The sequence below is a fragment of the Castor canadensis genome, chromosome 3, assembly GCF_047511655.1.
Source record: "Castor canadensis chromosome 3, mCasCan1.hap1v2, whole genome shotgun sequence".
Classification (NCBI taxonomy): Eukaryota; Metazoa; Chordata; class Mammalia; order Rodentia; family Castoridae; genus Castor; species Castor canadensis.
Genome location: NC_133388.1, coordinates 178,036,727 through 178,060,717, shown reverse-complemented (window position 1 = coordinate 178,060,717; position 23,991 = coordinate 178,036,727). Strand labels below are relative to the sequence as shown.

At 38.9% G+C, this 23,991-nt stretch overlaps 1 protein-coding gene across 1 annotated transcript in view; it reads right to left on the bottom strand.

Moving 5' to 3' along the window:
* Window positions 1-22,181, bottom strand: part of Mal2 (mal, T cell differentiation protein 2) — a 29,177-nt gene extending 6,996 nt beyond the window's left edge. The window contains exons 1-2 of the mRNA XM_074069112.1: window positions 21,933-22,181; window positions 8,645-8,815 (exon numbers count right to left, since the gene is read on the bottom strand). Coding sequence (XP_073925213.1) covers window positions 8,645-8,815; window positions 21,933-22,064 — 303 coding nt within the window. The 5' untranslated portion in view covers window positions 22,065-22,181. The remainder of the gene's footprint in view (window positions 1-8,644; window positions 8,816-21,932) is intronic.
* Window positions 22,182-23,991: the final 1,810 nt, after the last annotated feature.

Sequence of the window (23,991 nt, the reverse complement as noted above, 5' to 3'; positions counted from 1 at the left end):
TCTTTGTTGTGCAGAAGCTTTTTGATTTGATGCAAATCCATTTGTCAATACTTACATGTATTTCCTGGGCAATTGAAGTACAATTCAGAAAATAATGGCCTACATCTATACCTTCAAGTATTTCCCCTGTTTTCAAATTTCCAATCTTACATAAAGATCTTTGATTCATTTGGAACTGATTTTTGCACAGGGTGAGAGACAGTGGTCTAGTTTCAGTCCTCTACATGTAGATAACTGGTTTTCCCAGCACCAATTGTTCAAGAGGCTTTATTTTCTCCAATGAACGTTTTTGACACCTTTGTCAAAAATCAGATGGCTGCAACTGTGTGGGTTTATTTCTAGATCTTCTATTCTGTTCCACTGGTCTTCACGTCAGTTTTTGTGCCAAAACCATGTTGTTTTTGTTACTATGGCTCTGTAGTATAATTTGAAGTCCAGTATTGTGATACCGCTAGCATTGCTCTTTTTCCTCAGGATTACTTTTGCTATTCAGGATCTTATGAATATGATATGAATATGAATATGGTCTTATAAATTAATATGAAATTCCATATGAATTTTAGGACTGATTTTTCTATAAGAATGACATTGGAATTTTGATGAGAATTGCATAGAATCAGTAGAATGCTTTCAGCAGTATAGACATTTTTATAGTATTAATCTGCCAATCCATGAACATGGGAGGTTTTCCAATTTTCGAGAGTCTTCTTTAAGTTCTTTCCTAAAGGTTTTATAATTTTCATTGTAGAGTTCTTTCACCTGCCTAGTTAAGTTTGTTCCTAGATATTTTTAAAGGATATTGTGAATAAAACTGATTTCTTTCTCAGTCTGTTAGAATATAGAAAAGGTTTATTATATGTTAATTTTATATTCTGTTACATTGCCAAAGGTGTTTATCAGAGCTGGGAGGTTTCTGATAATTTGACTTCCTCCTTCCTTATTTAAATCCTGTTTGTTTCTTTCTCTTACCTAATTGCTCTGGCCAGGAATTTTAGTACTATATTGAATAAGACTAGGGAAAGTGGGCACCCTTATCTCATTCTTGACTTTAGAAGAAATGATTTCAGTTTTTCCCTGTTTAGTATAATGTTGGCTATAGTTTTGTCATAGATAGCCTTTATTATATTGAGGTATATTCCTAGTTTCTTCAGAGCTTTTGTCATGAAAGGATGTTGAATTCTGTCAGACTTTTTCTATTGAGATGATTATGTGATTTTTGACTTTGATTGTGTTTATGTGCCTTATTACACTTATTGATTTGCATATGCTGAGCTATCCTTGGATTTCTGGAATGAAACAAACTTAATCATAGTGTAGGATATTTTAAATGTGTTGAATTTGATTGGTAACTATTTCATTGAGAATTTTTGCCTTTATGTTCATCAAGAAAATTGGTCTATAATTGTTTGTGTGTGTGTGTGTGTGTGTGTCCTTATTGGGTTTTGATAATCAGGGTAACCTGGATCAAAGAATGCATTTGGTGGTGTTTCATCCCTTTCTATTTTGTACGATACTTTGAAGAGGACTGGTGTTAGTTCTTCTTTAAAGGTCTGGTAAAATTAGGTTATGAATCCTTCTAGTCTTGGGATCCTCTTTGTTGGGAGACCATTACTACTTCAGTCTCATTGCTTGATACAGATATATTTAAGTGGTTAATATCCTCTTTGTTCATTTTCGGTGGATCAAATGCATCTAGAAATTTATCCATTTCTTTTAGGTTTTCCAGTTTACTAGAATATAAGTTTTTGAAGTATTCCCTAATTATTCTCTGTAGTTAATTGGTATTTGTTGTGATATCCCCTTTTTCATCTCTAATTTTATTTTTTGGGTCTTTCCCCTCCCTTTTTTGGGTTAGTTTGGCTAAGGGTTTATCAATCTTTTTTATTTTTCAAAGAACTAACCTTTGTTTTATTGATTCTTTAGATTTATTTCTTTAGTCTCCATGTCACTAATTTCTGCCCTAATCTTCATTATTTCTTTCACCTGCTGATTTTGAGTTTGGCTTATTTTTCTAGGAGCTTGAGGTATATCATTAGGTTATTAGAAATCTCTCTTTTTAGGTAGCTACTCTATAAACTTCCCTCTTAACCTTTGCTGTATCTTAAAGGTTCTGGTAAGTTAGTTGCATTTTCATTAGATTAGGAACTTTTTGATTTTTTTCTCCCTTATTTCTTCAATGATCCATGATTTTTCAGACCATGTGTTTGAATATGTTCTGTAGTGTCTTTTGATGTTGATTTCTAGTTTTATTCCACTGTGGTCTGATAGAAGTAAGTCCATTAAGTCTATTAAGTCCAATTGGTTTATAGGGTTGATTAATTCTGAAGTTTCTTTGTTGATTTTTTTGTCTGGATGACCTATCCCACCATTATTATGCTTTTAAGTTACCTATGCTTTTAAGTTCAATGGTGTTTGTTTAATGAAATTGGGTGTGCTAACATTTGTCCATATGTGTTAGCAATTTTTATCTCTTCTTGATGGATTGTTCCCTTTATTAATATGAAGAGACCCTCTTTGTCTCTTCTAATTTTGGTTTAAAGTCTGTTTCATTACATATGAGTAAATCTGCTTTTGAGGTCCACTTGCTTGGAAAATCTTTTTCCATCCTTTCACCTTTAGCCAATATATTTGTCATTTAACTTACTGAAAATGCATTTCAGTAAGTTAGACAGGTCTTGCTTTTTAATACAACCTGCCATTCTATGTCTTTTAATTGGACAACTGAGATCATTATAGTCAGTAATAATATGGAAAGGTATGTGGTATTTTCTATCATCTTATTGTTTTTGTGATGTTTGCTTCTTTCCTAACCCACTTTTGCTTAATACTTGTTCAGTAAGATTTATTCTTTTTTGTATTTTCCTAGTTGTGTTTATCTTTCTCTTCTGTGTGCAGGATTCCCTTCAGTATTTTCTGTAGAGCTGGCTTAGTGAATTCCTTTAGTTTTTGTTTGTCATGGAAGGTTTATATTTCTCCTTCAATTTTGAAGGATAGCTTTGCTAGATACATTAATCTAGGTTGACAGTTACTTTCTTTCAGAGTTCAGAATTTATCATTCTATGTCCTCCTTGCATTTAGAGTTTCTGTTGAAAAATCTGTTGTTATTCTGATGGGTTTGCCTTTATATGTGACTTGGTAATTCTTGCAGCTTTCAATATTCTTTCTTTGTTCTGTATATTTTGTGTTCCAATTACATTATGTCTAGTGTTATTCTTCTGATCTCGTCTGTTTGTTTTTCTGAAAGCCTCCTGTACTTGGATGACTATCTCTCAAGATTGGCAAAATTTTCTACTAGTTTTTTATTGAATGTGTTATCTATGACTTTTGCTTGTCTCTCTTCTTATATATCCATGATTTGTAGGTTTGGTCTTTTGATAGTGTCCTGGTGGTCTTGCATACTCTGATCACATTTTCTTATTAGTTTTTTCTTTGTCTTTTCCTGATTGATCTGATCTGATTCCTCTCTACCTTGTCTTCAATCTCATAACTGTTTACAACTTGTTCTAGTCTATCAGCAAAGCTTTCAACCAAGTTTTTCATTTGGGTTGAGTTTTTCATTTATAGAATTTCAATTTGATTTTTCAGGTTTTCTATGTCTTTATTGAATTCTTATTTCCAATCCCACATTGTCTTCCTTATTTCATTCAGCTGTTTATTTGAATTCTCTTTGATTTTATTCAGCTACTTACTAGTATCCTCTTTGCAGTCATTCAGGTGCTTATAAATGTCCTCTTTAACTTCATTATCATTCTTATTGAATTTTTCTTGAGTTTGTAGTTTGAAATTTTGTCTGCTTCACTATTGTTCAAGTCCTTTATTGTGGGATTGTTGACTTTTGGAGAAGTCATGTTGACTTGTTATTTCATATTTCTTGTGTTTCTATGTTGGGATTCATGCATCTGAGACCCAGATTTTGACTAGAGGTTTTAATCTCTCCCTTCAGTAGTACTTTTCAGAATGCTTAGGCAAGATTGTGTAGGAGCTGCGTTATGCTGGTTTTTTTTCTTCTCATCATTAGAATGGAGGGTGTAGTTCAGTGTCAAACATTCATCCACAGAGGCAAAGATACTGGCTCCAGTCCCATTACTCCACTTAGGGAGAGGAAGCTCAATTGTAGAAGCAATCACAGTTGATAAACACCCACTATAAGAATACAGTAATTCATAATAAAGACAAATCACTGCTACTGCTCTAATATCTTAAGAGAAATAAAAAAGCAAAGGTGATAGTGCATTGACTAGGAAGACCTTGTTAGTAAGGATGTTAATGGGAAAGAGAAAGGGAGAATAATGCTAGTGAATAGTACTACATGTAATGTATTATAAGTCTGGGAGGACTGTGGCTACATTTAATAGAAGGAACTAATGAGAAAGTGGAATTAAATAGGTAGAATAGATCTAGCTAATGTATAAGGAAAAAGAAAGGAGAAAGAGAAAAGAAGGAAAATAAACAGACAAACAAACAAAAATGATCTGGCAATCCAGATCAAACAAAGAAGGGAATAGAGTTAAGAGTTAAAATAAGCAAAATAACTACTCTCATTGTAGATGGAAAGAAAGTAGGAGATATGATTAAAGACTGGGTATTGTGGCTCACATATAATAACTGTAAAAAAAAAAAAAAAACAACAAGGCAGGCACAAAAAGCAGAACCAAAAAAACAAAACAAAACAGTGAGAAAGAACAAAATTATCCAAAACAAACTTACAAAAAAAAATCACAAAGACCAGATAAAACAAAACAAAAACCAGTTAGCATTGCGTTTTTTACTCTCAAGGAGACAGCTATGGTTTTTGTTTGTTTTTTTAAGACTGAACTGCTTACTGTAGTTAGTGCAGCCTGGTTTGGAGTCAGCTCAGTGGCATGGTAACTTCTCTGAGCTCTGGGCTGGTTCCCTAGTGAAGGAAGGTAGATTTGGAGTTCTGATTATAGGCACTCTTAATCACACAGTTCCCAATCACTCCCCACTTAATGTGTGGTGTGCTTCCTCTGCCAGGTTCCTGCCAATTCACAGTCTGTTGTTCTCAGAATAGGTGCCCTTCAGTTCCTGGGTCAGAGACTGCCGATCTGTCTTCTGGATTTGTAGGCACTCTCCCAGGTCAGACCATCTGTTGATATTTTCTAGATGGAGCTGTGACTGGTAGTGGAGCTATGTTATTCCTCAGGACTCTATCCTTGGTCTTCTGTGCATTTCTGTGAAGCAGCTGGTGTTCTTTCCTCAGTTTCCACCATTTAATCTATGCCATTACACATTTATATTTTTATTTCCCCAGATATACCAAAGCTAAGAAGCTTGGGAAAAAATAGCAAGCATATATCCAGTACTGTGAATGAGAATTTAGTGACATGATCAATAAAAAATAGAGAAATGTTATAGTCAGTATCTTGTAATGAATACTTTTAGAGAGTCAATTATTTATCAAAATGGATTCCTATTTTCCTCATGCATGGTGTAAAGTATTACATCAGGGGAAAACAATTATTTCTTGAGCATTTAATATTTAACAGTTACAAAGTGCAGCAATTAAAAATTGTTTCCATCTGGTGATAACTCCACGATAAACATGGCTCAAAAATTTTTCTGGCTGAATAGTGTACAAGATATATTAACAAGCCTATTTAAAGCCAGCCTTTAAATAGAAAAATAAATTGGTATTAAGAAAATCACACAAGAGGAGGAAAGAAAAGGAACCTTTTCTAAATACAGAAAGTACTTAATAAAGTCTTTGAATGCAGGAGTTAGCTCCTTGAAAATATGCCTACTATGTGTTGAGCCCTGTGCCAGAACAACCACTATCCTACATGGTATGTGGCTATTACAGGTAGAATATACCCAATATGAAAATCCAGCTCTGCAATGCTCCAAAATCTGAAAACTTTTTTTTTCCCGGTACTGGGGCTTGAACTCAGGGCCTTCACCTTCAGCCACTCCACCAGTTCTATTTTTGTGAAGGGTTTTTCGAGATAGGGTCTCATGAACTATTTGCTTAGGCTGGCTTCGAACCATGATACTCCTGATCTCTGCCTCCTGAGTAGCTAGGATTACAGGCATGAGCTGCCCCAGCTAAAATCTGAAATCTTTTGAGTGATAAAATCTATGCAAATAATCCAAAAATCTAAAAAACTCCCAAATCTGAAACACTTCTGGTCCTAAGCAATTAAGATAAGGTTACTCAACCTGTACCAGTAAGACTAGATTACTACAGGTTTTAAAAGTATGATAATCTTTTCAGGTGACCTATGGGACAGACTGTTAGGTCTTTCCAATTTCAACTGTAACTTTCATATGGTGGTGTAATTGAAACAACAGAACACTTATACTTCATTGTCTGAGCATCAGATATGATGGTACAAATGGGTGGGGAATGCAAATTTAGGAAATCTAATAAATTACTAAGAGTATTAATAATTGTACTCAATTCTAAAGACCCAAAACAAGCAACAGGAAAAAAAAGACAGTGTAGTCATATGTCTAATAAGAACAAGAATTAAATCCAAAAATATTTACATGTTAGTAAGGCACATGCTTTGACCAATTACAAAGAATGCTAGAAACTGCAGGATCCTAGAGACACTGTGTTTTCAGGTATTAATCCTTCAGTTGGCCAGCTATTAGGATATGCAGGAAGGTCCCAGGAGGAGGGCCAGGGTGGTAGGTGGTGTGGCACTTGGGGAAAGGCAGTAAGGTGAGTGATTATCAAGTACTGAAGTACGTGTAGAACTACAGAGGTACAAACTGGCATAACAGCATCTTTGAGTATGATTCTACAAGGACCTGGTTTTCCTTACCAACATTGAAGATCCACTAATTCATTTCCATATTTTACTATAAGAAAGCCAAAACATTTAGAGAGGAGTTTATGCATTTATCTACAACCTAACTAGGGATCTTTGATCTTTATCACATAACCAAGTAATAGAAATATTTTTATCATTAATGAGAAATTAGGGAAAATGTAGGAAAGTTCTATATTAACAACCCAATAGAAATAGGACTTTCAGTTCCAAACTATAAGACTCAGAGAGCATAAGGATTAGAGTGATTACTGATTAATTATAGCCCAGATACAATATAATTAATTATTTCTATTACTCTTTAATGGAATCTGATAAGGTAGGTATTATTATTGCCATTTTACCGATGAAAAATTAAAATTCAGAGAGGCAAACAACTATTTTGCCCAAGGGTATAAAGCCTTTAAACCTAAACTCAAAGCCTATGAAGGACTGTAACAACTGAACTTCATTTCCTTCTTAGCTTTACACTAAATTGTGGTATTTGTCCCAGGGATGGCTTAAAGGGAAGTCACATTTGCTAGATTTTTCTGCTAAAAACATTTGAGTTAAAGTTCTCCTTATGCTCTATAAGTAAAACAAGAATAGACATTCTCCTCTAAAATACATCCTAAAGTTGGTGAATAAAATGCTATTATATTTGAACGGAACATATATAAAGATGAGTGAGGGTCTGATTTAGGTTTCCAAACATCAAAGTATGATCATAATGGGGGTTCTTTAGGAATTTCACTAAAGCACTGCCCACCATGGACTGGAACCATGCTCCAGGAGGCCTTTCTGAAATAGTCCCAGATAATGAATGACCAGAAATATGAGAGAGAGGTGTCAACATATTACATGGAAAAACAAAAAGAACGTTTATCCAATTTAATGGTATCATACTTAAAAAACTGTGATGACTGTAAATGCTCTGTTTTAACACTCACCAATTCTTATTGGGACATGAATTAGAGATAGATAAAAACTAATGTATACTTAAAGTATACAGGATGATGTTTTTAGGTAATACACAAATACTAACCCAATTTACATAAGAGACTCGAGCATTTACAGATGTTAGTATCTCCGGGAGGGGGATGGGAACATAGAGCCAGGCCTGCATAAGTAGTGAAGGACAATTGGATATATGTAAATCCTTGAAGCAGAAATCAATAGAAAATTTCAAGATGCATGTGACAATATTCAGCTTCCAAAGGCATCTGTACAAATGTTCAATAATTAGGGGTGTGGCTCAAGTGGTAGAGCACCTGGTTACCAAGTACAAGGCTGTGAGTTCAAGCCCCAGTATCACCAAAAAAGAAAAAAAGGAAAAAGGAATTTTAGTTGGGTGCAAGTGGCTCATGCCTGTAATCTTAGATACTTGGGAGGATGAGATGAGGGTGATTTGATGACAACCTGGGCAAATAGTTCATGAGACTCCCATCTCCACACTAACCAGAGCAAAATGGATTGGCAGTGTGGCTAAAGTGCTTGAGAGCCTGCTTTGCAAGCACAAAGCACTGAGTTCAAACCCCAGTCCCACTAAAAACAAAAACAAAAAATAAACAAACAAAAAACTCAAGCATAATAATTATAGTGCTAATTATTTATTGTATGAAGTGAAATAGTTTTTGAATAAAAGTCACCTACTCCATAAAAGGGAATGATTCTTGTTGTACTAAGTCAGGAATTTTACAACTTGGGGCATTGCTGTCCAGAAAGTCAACCACTGGACACTACAGGGGTCCCTGCAGTTTAATCTATTCTCTCCCATATGAGGCAATGAGTAGAACAGGGACTCGGGCATTTCTGAACAAAATGAGATACCTAGTTTCTTACAAAAGACTTAAAAAATAAAAATTCCTTACCAGGAAGTTCCAGTTGGCATTAATTTGAGTCACCATACCAGAGATGAACACGCCCAGGAAGAGGAGGGAGAAGAAAAATGCTGTCACAGACACAAACATGACCCATCCTTGCAGTAGAGGTAGAGGAACATTGGAGGAGGCAACCAAAATCCAAACAAGACCCCCAAACAGCTGAAAGAAAAAACAAAAGGAGGTTAATAGGTTTGCTTACAAGATAACTGTTCTGTTATAGAATTAAACATTCTTGCATCAACTTCACTATTCCCTGTTTCTCCCCAGGTCCCTGCACACATTCCTACCACCCCATTTGCACCAAGCCTCTAACATTATGCAAAGTACCTTCTTCACCCAAGGGAAAGGACAGTCCTTCTACTCAGAAGGCTAACCTGACTCTATGCCATACCTTCATGATGGATTGTCTTCCTTGGCCCATGAGCACACACTGCATTATGGGAAGATATCTAAAAATATCTTCCTGTAATCCTACTGCCTCTCTCATAACTCCTTCCACCCCCTAATCCCCCCACCCCCACTGATGTACTTTTCTTTCGTGTCACCAGTTTTACAAATTGCTTGGTCTCCAGTTCCTATCCTTCTAGTTCATTCTTCAAACTGTTATAAACTGTCTGGCTTTCACTACTTCTGAGAGTTTGTTCAAGAATAGCTACTACTTTATAATTTCCCACACCCAATGATCACTTTTCAGGTTTTATTGTGGCCTACTTGTATACTCAATAATATTGTATATAGAGGACAGAGGATAATAGTTGCAGCTGTTGTACTTGATAACAATAAAGCTACTATTATGTATTTGCAACAATGTGCTAGACATCATAATACACACTTTAGATGGACTTGACAGTCAGTAAGGAAGAGCTACATGTCAAGCCCTGTGCTGAGGTTGGGAAGAAAATGATAAACAAGCTTTACTTGATCTCTATCATCACAGAATTCACAGTTATATTATAGGAAAGGCACAACTAAGCAACTGATGAAAATGCTCCTTCATAAGTGTCACATCTGAACAAATACTGGGCATTACAAATACACACTGCAAGAGCTCTAGATCCAGATTTGAAAACTCAGAAAACAAGGAAGTGACACAAAGTGACAGAGTGATGCAAAGGAAAGCTTACTGTTCAAGGAAAGAAATGAATCTTGAGATGATTGGGCAGACACTGAGAGAAAGCCTGGCACAGGGGAAGAACACAGACCAGCAGGATATAAGCACCTTGCACCAAGTGACAATAGTGAGAGACATGGGATGGAGAGACATGGGATGGAGACTGAGTTTAAGGATCCTAAGGAAAAGCCAAGGGGATGAACTTCACCCAAGGGCAACAGGAAGGGGTTATGATCATCTTAAGCAGGAATGAGTATGTTTAAAATTAGTATTCAGAAGTTTTTCTCACTAGACAATGACTGGAGAGGAAAGGACACGGGGTTGGTGACCACATATAGGAGACCATTACAACTACAGTGTAAATAGCATGAGGTCACTGAGGACAGAGAGACATGAATGGATTACAGAGAAATTTAGAAGTAGTATGAAAATACCAACTGATCAGATGTAGGACAAGACAGAAAAAACCAGAGAAAATATCCAGGTTTCTGAGTTGGGCAACTAATTTTGAGTATAGGAACATAGAAGAGAATCAGGGGAGAAGGGAAGAAAATGGGTTTTAGGAATCTAACACCATCAGTTTCCTTCATATGGCTACACACTTTGCATGCACAACAGGCCTTTTATGATCTGGCCTTGTCTTATTCCACTATGCTCTTCACATTTTGTATTACAGGGAAAAAAATCCATAGCTCAAAGGCAAAGCTCTTTCACATTTGAGTGGTATACTACTTGCTGGCCCAGAATGTCATTCCTCCTGTGTGTATTTGAGAAACTCCCACTCATATCTAATCTCAAACCCATCATCTAAAAAAAATCTTTCCTGCATTCCATCTCATACTCAGTTACTCCTCCCTTCTCTGGGCACCCTCCCTAGTAGGGATTGCTTACAGCGATGAGACACACAGTAACTGAATCCTCTTGGCTTTCACTCCATCTGCAGTAATAGATCTTGTTGGCAGCACAGAACTTTTTATGTCTCTGCATCTCAAGCCATTTATTAATCCCATAATAATTCTTTTGTAACTACCAATCAGGTAGTATCAAAAACCTAGGCTATACACTTGTCCCAAAGACACCTCAGGCAGGTGAGAATCCTACCTTCCTTCCTTCCTCCTTCCCTCTCTCCCTCCATTCTTCCTTCCTTCCCTCCCTCTCACTCCCTCCCTCCTCCTTCCCTTCTTCCTTTTTTTTCTCATTCTCTCTCTCTCTCTCTCTCTCTCTCACACACACACACACACACACACACACAGGACACTCAAATATTTGCTTATTGAACAAACCAGTGCCCATATGAGAACAGTCTGAACTCCAAATATAAAAACCAATAATCATCTGTATCTTCTTCTGAAGCATCTAGATGATATCCAAACTGTGCAAATCACTAAAAGTTAAAAACGCATGTTTTAATTCAAGTTTTGGAAAAGAAAGGCTCAGTCATATAATTTGCTACTGAAGAAACATTTTTGAAGACATACTAACTTAACATTTGGGTGACAATTGAATGATAAAGTACTTGTTTAGTAAGCTTGTACTTGTGGTAATTTCTATTTTTAAATACAAATTAATAATCAAACCAAGAAAATTTTATAAAATAAGTCTAAGTAAAGAATATTAGTACATATTTAAATTTTTAACAATCACTTTATCAGAGATCGTTAAAGAAGTAAGTTTGCTCCTGGTAAAAGATTATTTACTCTTCTATACCACATAGTAAATACTTGATGGTGATTAGAATGTCTTCAGTGGTCAATCTTGAGCTGGGATGTAATTTAGTGGTAGAGTGCTTGCCTAGTATGTATCAGGTTTGAACCCCAGACCCCCCCAAAAAAAGAAAGGCTCAATCTTTTTTTCTCTAGATTATTCCTTCTGACAGCCTTTTCTTACTTGCCCACTACAAATAACCTACTTTACTTTAAATATATTTTAAGAAATGTACATTGTTGTTAAATATCTATTAATTTAAGAATCATTTACTAAAAAAAAATTATGTGCAAGTCTAATAGCTAATAAAGAACAACTGGCCACTATTTATTAGGGACAGGCAGAGAAAACAGATAAGCATGGTCATATGACTTAGGCACTGTGAAAATTTCACACCTTTAAATAATCCTTTGGAATTAAACATAGTATTTAATAAAACTGGACTAGATATCCAACAGACCAGCTGCAAACCTACTGCTAGGCACTGTAGAATATTCAAGAAAAAAGCAAAAAAGGCAAGCTTCTGTCTTCAGGAGCTCTAACTAAGGGAGAAATAGACACCATTAAATCTGATTCAGGAACAGATTGTGGTGAGTGCTATAAAAAGAGCTCAGCACAGTGTGCTCTGGGAGACTGGGAGAGGGGAGGAGAAGTATAATGGGAGTGAGCTGGAAAGGTAGGCTAGAAGGCAGGTTTGAAGTTGGCTTTCAAGAAAGACAGAGGCTTGGCCAGAGGAGCCTATAAGTACAACTGTCAAACTCAAAATTATAGGCTTTCTCACATCTCAAAGGCTCGGAAAGGAACTCAGTGCTCACATGAAAAGCAATCCCATTCATCTTCTCATTTATGGTATGAGTGCAATGCGGCAAGGATGAGAGAAGGGGTGCATGAATGGCCCTTCCCTCTTTCTCACATAAATATATATACCATTCCTAGGTCAGAGATACTGTGAAACCCGGGTATAAATTCTGCTCACAAGCTAGCTTTGGATGACAGAAAATGAGTAGAGGATGTAATTAAGCCCACTTTAGAGATCTACCTTCCTCATTTCAAGAGCAGCATGGCGCTGTACAGGGTCACTGTCTTTGATATAATTATTATCTCCCTACTTCGTGATTTCCTTTTGACAAAAAGTATTTTAACCCCCCCATGTTTCCCAATCTAGCTCCACTAGTAAAAACTGAGTTTTCAATAATAGTACCAAAGCCTGTGTATTGGCTCTTGTAATTCTGTGCTTCAGTAAGCTGAGTATTTATTAGATACAGTGTAATTATCAGTGCCCCTGCTTGGTAAGTATGACTACAGAGGGAGTCCTGTTTTTAGGGGTGAAAAGAAAAGCATCAAATTGGTTAAAAATCTGAGGGAGAGGAGCTGATAAAGTATCAGTGTACACATTATGAAGAATGATATTCAGAGTGCCATGTTTCACCCATATTGTTCTCATCTTGGATCTGACCTGTGTACCACTGCCTTCCATTGCTCCCTAGTGTTTTAGAACATCTGATAATCCGCATAAAACTGTCAAATGCACCTCAATTTGAAATTTTTTTAAGAAACAATGTCAAGACTCATGACTCCAAGTTCTAACAAAAAAGACTACTCTAGTTTCAGGTACTGTAAAGGTAAAAAAAAAACTCTTAAAAGTAGGTATCAGTCTTTCTGTCATTGATTACACTTTACCTTTGCAGCCCAACTTTAGGTGAACCTGGAACACACACTAGATACTCAATTATGTTGAGCTGCAGTTATTAAGTTGCTACCCATTCCTAAGACAACTGATAATTTCTTGACACTTTAGCTTGACCTTTGTAGACCCAAAAGGAAGGACCTGGCTGAATCCCTCCAGTGAGAAGACCGAGGAAGTATTTATTCACAAAGCACATTAAGTTAAGCTCTCAGAGCTGGAGATGAAGCATGTTTACTAAAATCTGTGGGCTGGTAAAAACCGTAGCCCCATGGAAAAACATGGTATTGGGAAGGAAGCGACTCTTGCAATCCTGGCTGTATGGGGTATGGATTTCTCAACTTGTCTCCTATTTGGATGGCCTGTATATGCTCCCAAAGGATTCCTTTTGCAAATACTCTTTTTTTTCCTTTTCAAATGTCACTTATTTCCTAATAACCTGATTTTAAGCATACACTCTGACATATTAGCTAATAATTTTCAAACCAATTTTACACCTCTGTCTTTGTATACCTTTACTATTGTACTAAGTAAACAGGCTAATTTGACCTATTTCTCATTCTCTGTAGTGAGAATAGAGAAAAGAATGTGAGTCTGAGGGATAAAAGACCAGTCAAAATTCCTCTAAGGAAAAATACTTCACTATTTAGAATTTTCTGGGTATAATGTATAACCCCTTTAATTGTCTTGTTATCTATACCTTGGATATTCCATTACTCTATTACAGGAAGAACGAACAACTGGCAAGCCAAGAGGAAAAAAAGAAAAATAAATTGTCTCCCAGTGTGGCTTGTAGAGTTAGTTTGAGCAGGATGTTAAAGCTAATAATGACAGAAATATTAGCTAACATTTACCAAACTCTTATGTTCCAAGCACTACTCTAAGGCTTTATTTGTGCCAATTTAACACTCACAAATGCTAAGAGATAATTAAAATTATTCCTATTTTACAGATAAGTTAATTGAGGTACAGAGATATTAATGACTTTTTCTAAGTACAAATGTTATACCTAGGATTTAAACTGCCTTCTAGAACTCAATGCTTTTAACATTATGCTTATCAGTCTCTACAGTTTAGTATTCATTTTAGAGCAAGGCTTCTATCCAGATCCCAAACAATTCCCTAAAGTCATTCAAAACTGGGTGGATATGTACATATGCATTTCTCTGAGGCCAAGAACCACAAATTTCATCAGAATCACAAAAGGTTCGTGTTCCCCTCCCCCACCTGCTGCAAAAAAAAACCTTCTGAACACTTATCTCTACCTGTTAAGCACTCCTATTTTAGTGGGTGCTTATTTATTAGGTCCCAACTTATAAAACATCATGGATATAGAAGTTTCAATCTGCTCAGAAATTTAACACCTAGAAAAAAAGATTATCTACAATGAACTCCATTTTACATATAATTTGAATTCTGAAAGACTTCTTTTAGAACTAGAAACATACTTCAGTCAACAGATACTATATTACAACTAGTAGATATGATTACAAAGCAGGCTATAAAAGTGTTAAGTTTATTCACAGTGTAGCAACACTAAAGAACATTGCTGCCTGCCTCCCCATACTCACCTTCTACTGGGAATGCTCTTTTTCCTACCACTCTTTCTCTGCACTCTAGCCTCTGCTCAGCATTCTATTGCCTGCACATAGAGAACTGGTCACACTTGTCCATGCTTCTGCCTAGCATGCATCCATCAAATGTTTTACTGTATATGTAAACTGCAGTACCATGTCTTCCAGAAAGACTTCCTGGCTGGAGGCCATCCCTCTGTGCTTCCATGGTTATGGATGCATGTATCCTTCTTAGCATTTACAACAGCTAGATCGAAATCATGGATTCACATGCCTCTTGCCCACTGGATTGTGAGGTTAGAATTGGTGACATTCCCTTAAACTTCTCTGAAAGCTCATAACCTAAGATAGAGCTTTCTACATAAGATATTCAGCTATCTCTTCCTCAGAATGAACACAAACCAGTCAATGTGTGTATCTAACAAATAGTTGCATCAGAAATTGCTCCAGAAGTGCAAGTTGGAGTGCTAGGAACAATGCAGCTGTCTGGAGCCTAGTTCATTGCCTAGTACGAGATGAATGTTCAAAACTAGAAGGAGACTGCTGAAGTAGGAACCAGTACTTCTCAGTTTTCAAGTGGTTATTGACAACAACCACCATTTACCATGAACTCTTAGGAGGTTGGGGTGGAAAGTCCTAGAAGTCGGCATCTCCTGCAAGCCTACTTCATTGACATCCATTTTTAATCTTTTTTGGGCTCCAAATTTGCCCAGATAATCTATGATTAATTGCAGCTGAGACTGGAACTTTTGACTTGACTATCCTGTGTTTTACCCCATGCCCTCCTGCTCCTGCCCATTAGCCCCCATGCTGACCTCCTCACTGGTCCTGGGCTGAATTGGAGGTATAAGTCAGTGAGGTTTATTTTGTTTTACCTAGAGAAGGAAAGATGAATTTTGGGAAGCAACAAGAGAAAAGACATATATAGGACAGGTCTATGAACAAAAAGTGTTAATTGCATTTTAGGTTTATATTTGAAATATGTTTGACAGTGCTAAAAAGTTATACCTTCTTCCTCTCCATCTGACCCAAACTTCCACTTCAGTTGTTTTAAATGGCCGATGACAACTCTAAAATGTAAAGCACATATTACAGAGGAGAAATGTGTTCTAGCCCCTTTATGTCCTTGTTTATAATCTCCTCTGATTTTCAAAATCCTCTTTTAATGTTTGTTATATAACTAGTTATCACATAGGTTAAAAATGTTCTTGCATGCTAGTGTCCTGACTTCAGCAAGAATAATACAAATCACTGCACCCCTTTCTTTCTTTTTGCCTCCTTCCTTCTGAAAGTTATATAAAATTTAATGTCTGTGAGGGTGGCTATGAAAGGATGTAGCCTCTTCTATAAAATAGGGCATTTAGGAAATTCAGGTCAAACTGTAGCTACCTGGGAAGAATTATGACATTCTGATTTAGGCAAGGCTTAAAGAACATATCTACTCTAGTGATACATCCACTCCAGCTGGATCTTCCAAAATATTCTCATGCATTGTTCAGTTTGTACTATAGAACAACCACACAATATTTATGAAGTACTGCATGAGTACAATATTGAGTACAGCAACCTGGTTCCCGTCCCTTGTCATGACAGAATCTTTTCCATTTGGCCACATCACTAAAGATCTGCCATATTCATGACCATTTCTACCAGATACATTTCTGTTGGGCTGTACAAACAAAACTCCTTTCATTGACATTTTCCACTGTGGATCAAGGTCAATCTTTTCAGCAACTTGATTTAAAGCTTTCCAAATTTTAGTTCTTCATATTTCCTACAGGGCTGTGAGTCAGGCCAAATGATTGCTGATAATAAGCTTTGGTTAGGGCACTGGTTTACTTTCTCATTTGAAAAAGTAAAGGCTTTTTTCACTGGATGGAGATTTTTAACCCACCAGCAAAGGAAAAATCTTACAGGATTAAGACCCATATAGGGCACCAAACACATTCATAGTGTACCCACAGCGAACACACGATGTCCCTTTGCAATCAAAATCTGTCTGGCCAAGAAAACTGTATACATAAGAACATTTACATGTTAGTCATTCTAGACTCAAAGATCGTGTTTGAAAATATACTGAACTGCCTTCCACAGATCTATCTGTATGATGGTACTTGCTGCCTATAAGAGCCCCTGCATCCATCATACTTTCTGTAACATTCACTTTTTTTCTGGCATAATTCCTCTCAGTTCCCTCCTAGAGTTAAGTCTAGTCTAGTATTATTAGGGAGCATGTCAAACTTTACATACTCTGTTGACCTCCTCTAAACATCAGATTTCTCTATCTTCTCCATCCTTCTTTCTTTGGTCTTTTCTTTGGTTCTCATCATTCCTCATCAAAACTGTAGAAATAAGGACCAGGCATGGTGGCTCAGATCTGTAATCTCAGCTACTCAGGAAGCAGAGGTTGGGAAGATTATGGTTGGAAACCAGTCCAGACAAAAATTTAGTGAGACCCATCTCAAGCAGTAAGTTAGACATGGTGGCGGCACATCTGTCATCACAGATATGCAGGAGGCTATAGGTTATAGGTAGGAGGATCATAGTCTGAGGCAAGTCTGGAACAAAAACATAAGACCCTACCTGAAATATAACTAAAGCAATAAAGGACTTGGGGCATGCCCCAAGTGGTAGAGCATCTGCCTAGTGAGTGCAGTGCCCTGAGTTCAAACCCCAGGAGTGCCAAAATAAACAAACAAAAAAACTATGGAAATAAGCCCCCTAACTAACCTCACTGCCTTTAATCTCTGTTTTACAAACAAACTTCACTCAAGTGAAGACACAATACTGATCAAGTTTATCCTGTCCTTCAGCAGCTCCTCACCACAGATAGGACAGATCCAAAGCCTGAGCTTGGATTTCTCAGCAAACTACAACCTGAACCCCAACTGCAGGTTTTCCTTATTTTTCTGCCACCTTCCTACCAGTCATGTAAAAAAGCCCCAATAATCATAGAAACATAATGGCATGGTCTTTCTTATCTCTGAGGTTTGTACATGCCCATGTTTCCACCAGGAATTTTTTTCCTCCTTTTTTCTGTTTCAGGAACTCCAGCTCATCTTAAAGGCTACACTGAAATGTTACCTCCTCTTTAAAGTGCCTTTTGTAGCTCTCCAAGAAACAGATGTTCTTTACCCTTCTTTCCCACAATATTTTCATAAACCTATTTTAGCACTTCATATACAATCCTGTAACTCTTTCTTAACTATATTCTGCCACACAACTTCTTTTATGGGTAGAAACTATGTTAGGCCTCCTATTCCCAAAGCATAGAAGAAAACCTGATGCATCGTATTATTCTTAATTATGTGAAATAAATGAAAATCATTGTGGCACCCAAATACTGCAGTTAGAATCATATGAAAAATGTCCTGTAATATCTCTCATAAAGACAGATGTGAATGAATAACTTGGGGAATACAGACAGTTTCTGGAACATGAAACTGTGATGAAATGCACCAAATAATGGATTTTTATTATTTGGGGGATTAATACTATTATATTCAGTCTTTCTTGTTCAGTCCAACAGCAAAGATGCTCCAATGCCATTTTCTTAAAAATAGAACTGTCTGGAAAATGCTTCAGCATTTCTGCAAATAGCAGTCACTTTGTTCATATCCTCTCAGTAAGGATGCAAGGGCTTTCATGGAAGGAAGGGGCCAAAAAACTTTGTTCAAGGAAGAGTGCCTTGTACATAGTAGTTGTTCAGTAACACCTGATGAATTATTTAGAAAACATTCATTTAGGAAACACTGAGAGACTTTGAAAATGATAACTTTTGAAGGTAACATTTTCTATCTTAAACTAAAAGGTGGCTTTGCTATACTAACTTAGCATTAGACTTTATGGCGGGCATGCATTGGTAGGTATGGCTGAGACCCAAAACCAAATGGCTGGCAACTGCCTAGAAGTAGAACATACCTATCTCAAAAAAATTACCATACATGCAAGGTAGAAGTACTCCCTACTTATGAAGCAATGGCGGTAATCAGCTTTTACCTGATTCTGGTAGGCCAGTACTATTTATATCTTTTGTGTTATCTCTCCACCAAATGAAAGACTGTGAATGCAGAACAATAAGAGGATTGAGACTGAATTCTCTGAGCACAATTAACTGGTTGGTATAAGACCTGAACTCCAAAATCTTGGTCTCATCAGCTTAGTCTTCAATTGACAGCCTAACCCATCTTCACTGGATTTAGTTCTCAGAGTTTCAGAGTGCAAAAGGACATAATGAAGAAATCTTAGAGATAAATGGATTTGAATGGAAGATCAGAATTAAGGAAGAGTTTGGAGATAGCCAGACACATGGGAAGAGGCTAAAATAATCAGTTCCCAGGATGGGGCTCACCTAGCATTTGACACTGTCCCTGAGGAATGTTAACATTTAATTTGCAGGAAGAATTTCTGAAAAGAAACCATAGTAGACTGTGGCTCAGGAATCAGAAAGGAATTAGAAAACTAGAGGGAAATTGAGACAGCTGAGGGTAAAATTGCTTCAAAAGGAGTTCCTTAATCTGGGTGTGATGGAGCACATCTGTAATCCCAGCACTTGGGAGGCTGAGGCAGTAGGAACACGAGTTTGAGGCTAGCATGAGCTACATAGTGAGGTCCTAACTCAAAAACAAACAAATCCAAATTCCCTCAAAGTGCTTATTTAGGTCCCAAGATATATATCCCTTAACATATGTCTTCTCTATAGAAGACTACGAAAGACAGCAAGCTCTCTGCTTTCTTAAAGTTTATGATCCAAGCATTTCAGAAGGTTGGGAGCCAATAAAGAGCTGTAGATGTGGCTCCAAAGTGGTCTTATTTCTCTAAGGTCACTGGTTTCATAGGTACAATTTGATCCTCCCCATGGGGAGAAGTGGAGGGAGGTTGATGGGAGTAAAAGAGGTATTGGAAACCTATGATTTAAACGTATACACTTGTTTGCCAACAAAAAGTATAAAAGCAAACTAAAGTGGCTTTTGGAAGGGATGCTTGTCTCTCTCCATTAGAGTCTCAGACACATTTTAGGGCTAGGTAAGGTGCCAGAAAGAATGAAGAAATAAAAGGGGTGCACAGGATACTTCCATGAATCTAGGATCTGTCCATCCTATTTGTTCTAAAGATAGAGAGTTCACATTTGCAGGAGAACAATCTTCTCTACAGAACCTGGATAAAGGACTCCATCAGTAGTTGCCACCCACGACTGTATATTAGAATCTCTAGGGAAGCTGTTTTTCCATTTGTTTGTTTTTTTAAAAAAGTAAGAAAAACAAAAAAACAGGAAGCTGACTCTGTCAGAATCCTCCAAAGAGTCTAATTTAGTTAGACTGGGTTGGCAACAGTATTTTTTAAAGCTGCAAAGTTATTAAATACAACAAGAACTGACAACTCATCACTGGGGTAGATAGGGAGGGGAGGAGAGAGAGAGAGAGAAGTAAGTCGCCTCCTACATTTCCCGTTTAGAACTAGACAGTGTTTCCAAAAGTGAGACATGAATGATCATAGGTGGTTCCTGAAACAGTATTTGGTTAGTACTTGGATAAGCCTTCTGAGCATATATACATATATTTGCATACACACCTCTATCTATATATATGTAAACGCATCAATATATTTGAATATTAGAAGCATGTCACCAGTATAACAAACTGCTCAAAACGAGGCTAGCTTCTAACAAAAGTCTAGAAGGTGAGTCTCTTAACATGAACATTTTCCAAATTCCAGTACAGATAGAATGTCAATGTGGACATGGGGAAAACTTCTAGAAGAAGTAGGCAAACACTGAAGATTGGAGGAACTGGGAACAAAAGGAGCCCAGAAACTTCAAGATCTTAGTGTTCTAAAGGCCTGTTCATCTCATAGCTGTGCAGCTGGTCCAATAACCATCCCATTCTGTTCTTCTCACATGGATGCCTGCCCCTTTCTCAAGCTTCTGAACTGGGCTCAAACTCATACCAGCCTCTTCTAGCCTCACAGTCACTATCTGATAGCTGATGTCATAGCTTGTAACTCGTTTGTGTTTCTTCTTTCAGATTCAAATCTCAGCTAAACTTAACTGAGGGAGGCTTGACCACCTTAGCATAATAGGGCAGAAAACCAAGGCTCACAAGGTGTTCCAGCCCCACAGGCACAATGTGAAACCGAAGTGACCCAAACCCAGGTTATGCAAACTCACAGGAGAGGATGAGGGGAGAGATGAAAACTCCCAATCAAGCAAACAAAATCAGCCTGCAGCAAAGGCAGTGCCTTGCTAACATTTCACTCTATTTGCCATTCTCAGGACATGACGCAACCCTGGTTGCCCAATTTATATTTGCACATTTTCCCCTTGTCCATACGAAGCTTCGAAAGCGTCCAACTCCATAAAATCCCTTTTAAAAAGTGTCTAGCTCAAGAAGGTTGCAGGACAGGACAAGTTTCCCTGCCTTTACCTGGGCCCCACAGACGGTGCTGAGATTTAGAATTTTGTAGGTAGACCAGGAATGAACGAGGTACAAGGGCAGGCAGAACAGCAGGCGACAGCCACGCTTCCATCTTTCCCCCACCATTCTCAAGCCCACTTGATTAGGACGGGCCAACTGTATCATACATACCTCACCTTTCTCCCTGTCCTGCCTCCTGCGCTGTGTTCTGTTCCCCCATCCAAAGGGCGCTAATGATAGCAAGGGTGAGTGGGGGAAAGGCATGCCCAGTCTGCAGTCGCCTCCTCCTCCTCCTGATGCGTCCCGCCCCCGCTTTCCACATCTTGGCAGCCTTGAGGTCACCCAGTCATCGGTACACCTTTGCACCACCCAACAAAATGGCAGGTCAGCAACAGGCGAGGCAGAGAGAGCGCTGGTTCTTTCTCTAGCCAGGGGCGGCCCCTGGCCAAACACTAAGTTCCAGAAGACGCCTCCAAGCCCAAACACCTTCGCCTCTGCAAGTCCCTAACTCTCGGCCCCGCGAGGTCTCCAGCTGCCTCTCCGGGGGCCATTTCCGTTCCCGGCGGGCATGCAGGTGCCAGCGTAACAGGTGCCAGGCGGGAGGGCCCTGGCGGCTTCGCCGGACATGGAGCGATCCCCGAGAAGGGACGCAGTTAAAGGCCACCTCGAAGGGAAAGAGGCTGAGGGTGGGCGCAGACAGACACAGGGACACGGCCCGCGCGGGGGTCAAGGATGCCGCAGCCTGTGCTGGCTCCCCGGGGGCGACCCTCGCCAAGACCGCCCCACTTACAATCTCCAGGCAGACGAAGGCGCCAGAGTAGGTCCGCAAGATGTCCAGGCCGGCGGGCAGGGTGACCCGGGGCGCCGGGAAAGACACGGCAGGGTTCGGGGGCGGCGGGACTGACGCTCCGCCGGCCGACATGGTGCCGCTGCCGCTGCTGCGTCTCCGCGCGCCGTCGCCGCCGCCTCCCGCCTCCTCCTCCGGGGCTCGGCCGCCACCGCCGCCGGCGCCGCACTCGGGTCCGCCGGGTCCGGGAGAGCGGCGGCGGGCGGGGGCGTGGCCGTGCGGCCCTCCGGCCCTCTAGGCCCCGCCCCGTCACGTGGGTCCAGGTGAGCGCGCCTCCGCCCTGGCGCCCGCGCGGGTCACGTGCACAGGTGCGGCCAGGGCCTGGCGGGGGCTTTCCTGCTGGGTTGTCCTTGCCCCAGCCTCCGCGGGCCAGCGCTCACTGCTCCCTGGAGTTTCTCAGCGCGGGCCGCACAGCCCTGCCTGGTTCTTTATTTCCCCACCTCTTGAGTGTCCACCTGTTCTCTCCACCTGTCTGCCTTCGCCCCCCCCCCCCCGACACGCACTCCCACTGCGCATCCTCTCCCACTTTGCATGTGTCAGGGAGACAGGCTTGGAGGCTGCAACTCTAACCCTAAACTCGAGTTCACCAGTCACACCTAAAAATGTGGTGTGCCTGTGTTTTAAATGGGACTCCAGTAGGACTTTAAAAATGCCTCTCAGGCTACATTGCATGTTGGACTTGGTTGGCACAGATCCAACCCTTGTTGGCCCTGCATCCCTGGCAAGTAACCTGCTGCTTTGAGCCTTGCCTTGGGGTCTCCTCTTCCGTGGAGTGGGAACGAGGTATCCACCACATTGTATGGAACAGATGGTAGACCAGGAAGAGTTTAGCGCATGGTAAGTGTTCTTTACAAGGTAGCTGATAAGATGGTAGCTATTTTTTCTAATTTTCTGTGGGCACATGATATTACATAGGGTGTGTGTTCTACATAGAACTTTTAATTCTTGATTTCACCCTTCAAAAGCTTACTTCTTGCCATTAGTTTTTAAACACCTAAAAATATTTATTATTTTTTTAAAGGACTCTGTGTTTTGGATCCCTCACCCTGCTTTATCCCCACCTTATTCTTAGTTTCAATGTCAATGTTTTGTATGAGAAAAAAAAGATGAGATTAACTTTCCTAAAGAACAGCTGAAGATAAGCAAAACTACACACACGCGCACACACAAGTCGGAAAAAATATTAGCTAATATCATTATACCTTCTCCAAATTGAATCCTGTGCTTGTCTTTCCAGTTTGCCTTTGAGGGACTATGTTGAGCTCTATGCACTGGTTGTCAGCAGGTTTTAGTTACTCTGTCTCTTTATTATTTTAATAATCGAAACTCATAGGTGTGGTGGTGTCATCAATGTAAAAACCACAAAACAGGGTGTGGGTGAAACTTTTTGTATGTATCTCCTGTCTTCTCTACATGCCACTCAACACTTTCTGGTGTGTAATGTGTACTGGTTAACAGGAAATTTTAAGTTTTCAACATTGGTTTGTTTAATTAATCAGCCTTGTCTTTATTTAGATCCTGATTGTCAGGGGATGATCTTTTTTTTTAAATTTTATTTTATGACTTAAAGTACTCAATAAGCACTTAAAATGTTTAAAGGGAAGACAAATTCAAAGAATTCATTGGGGTGATGCTTAGTCTAGTGAATGAACTTGAAATGAAGTTGGGATTTCAAGGAGCACTAAAGACTCAGCCTCAAAGGAGATCATTTAAAAAATTGTCATCAAAGAGAAAATTTGTCACCATGTCCCTTCCATCACCCTACTTGCTATATCAGGTATCTCTGACCATACCTAATTTGCCTCTTCCACCTGCTTCCACAATAATCAGCAGAATGAAAATATCGTCATTGAGTCCCTTCCAATTGTAATGTACCTGCTTGAAGATGAGGTTTTACTGGAATAGTTTCCCCCTCTCATGACCACTACCATCATCTGTTTTTTTCTTGATGATTTGTTTTTTTCTAATGAAAGCAATATTTCTGGAATCAAAGGAAGAAAGG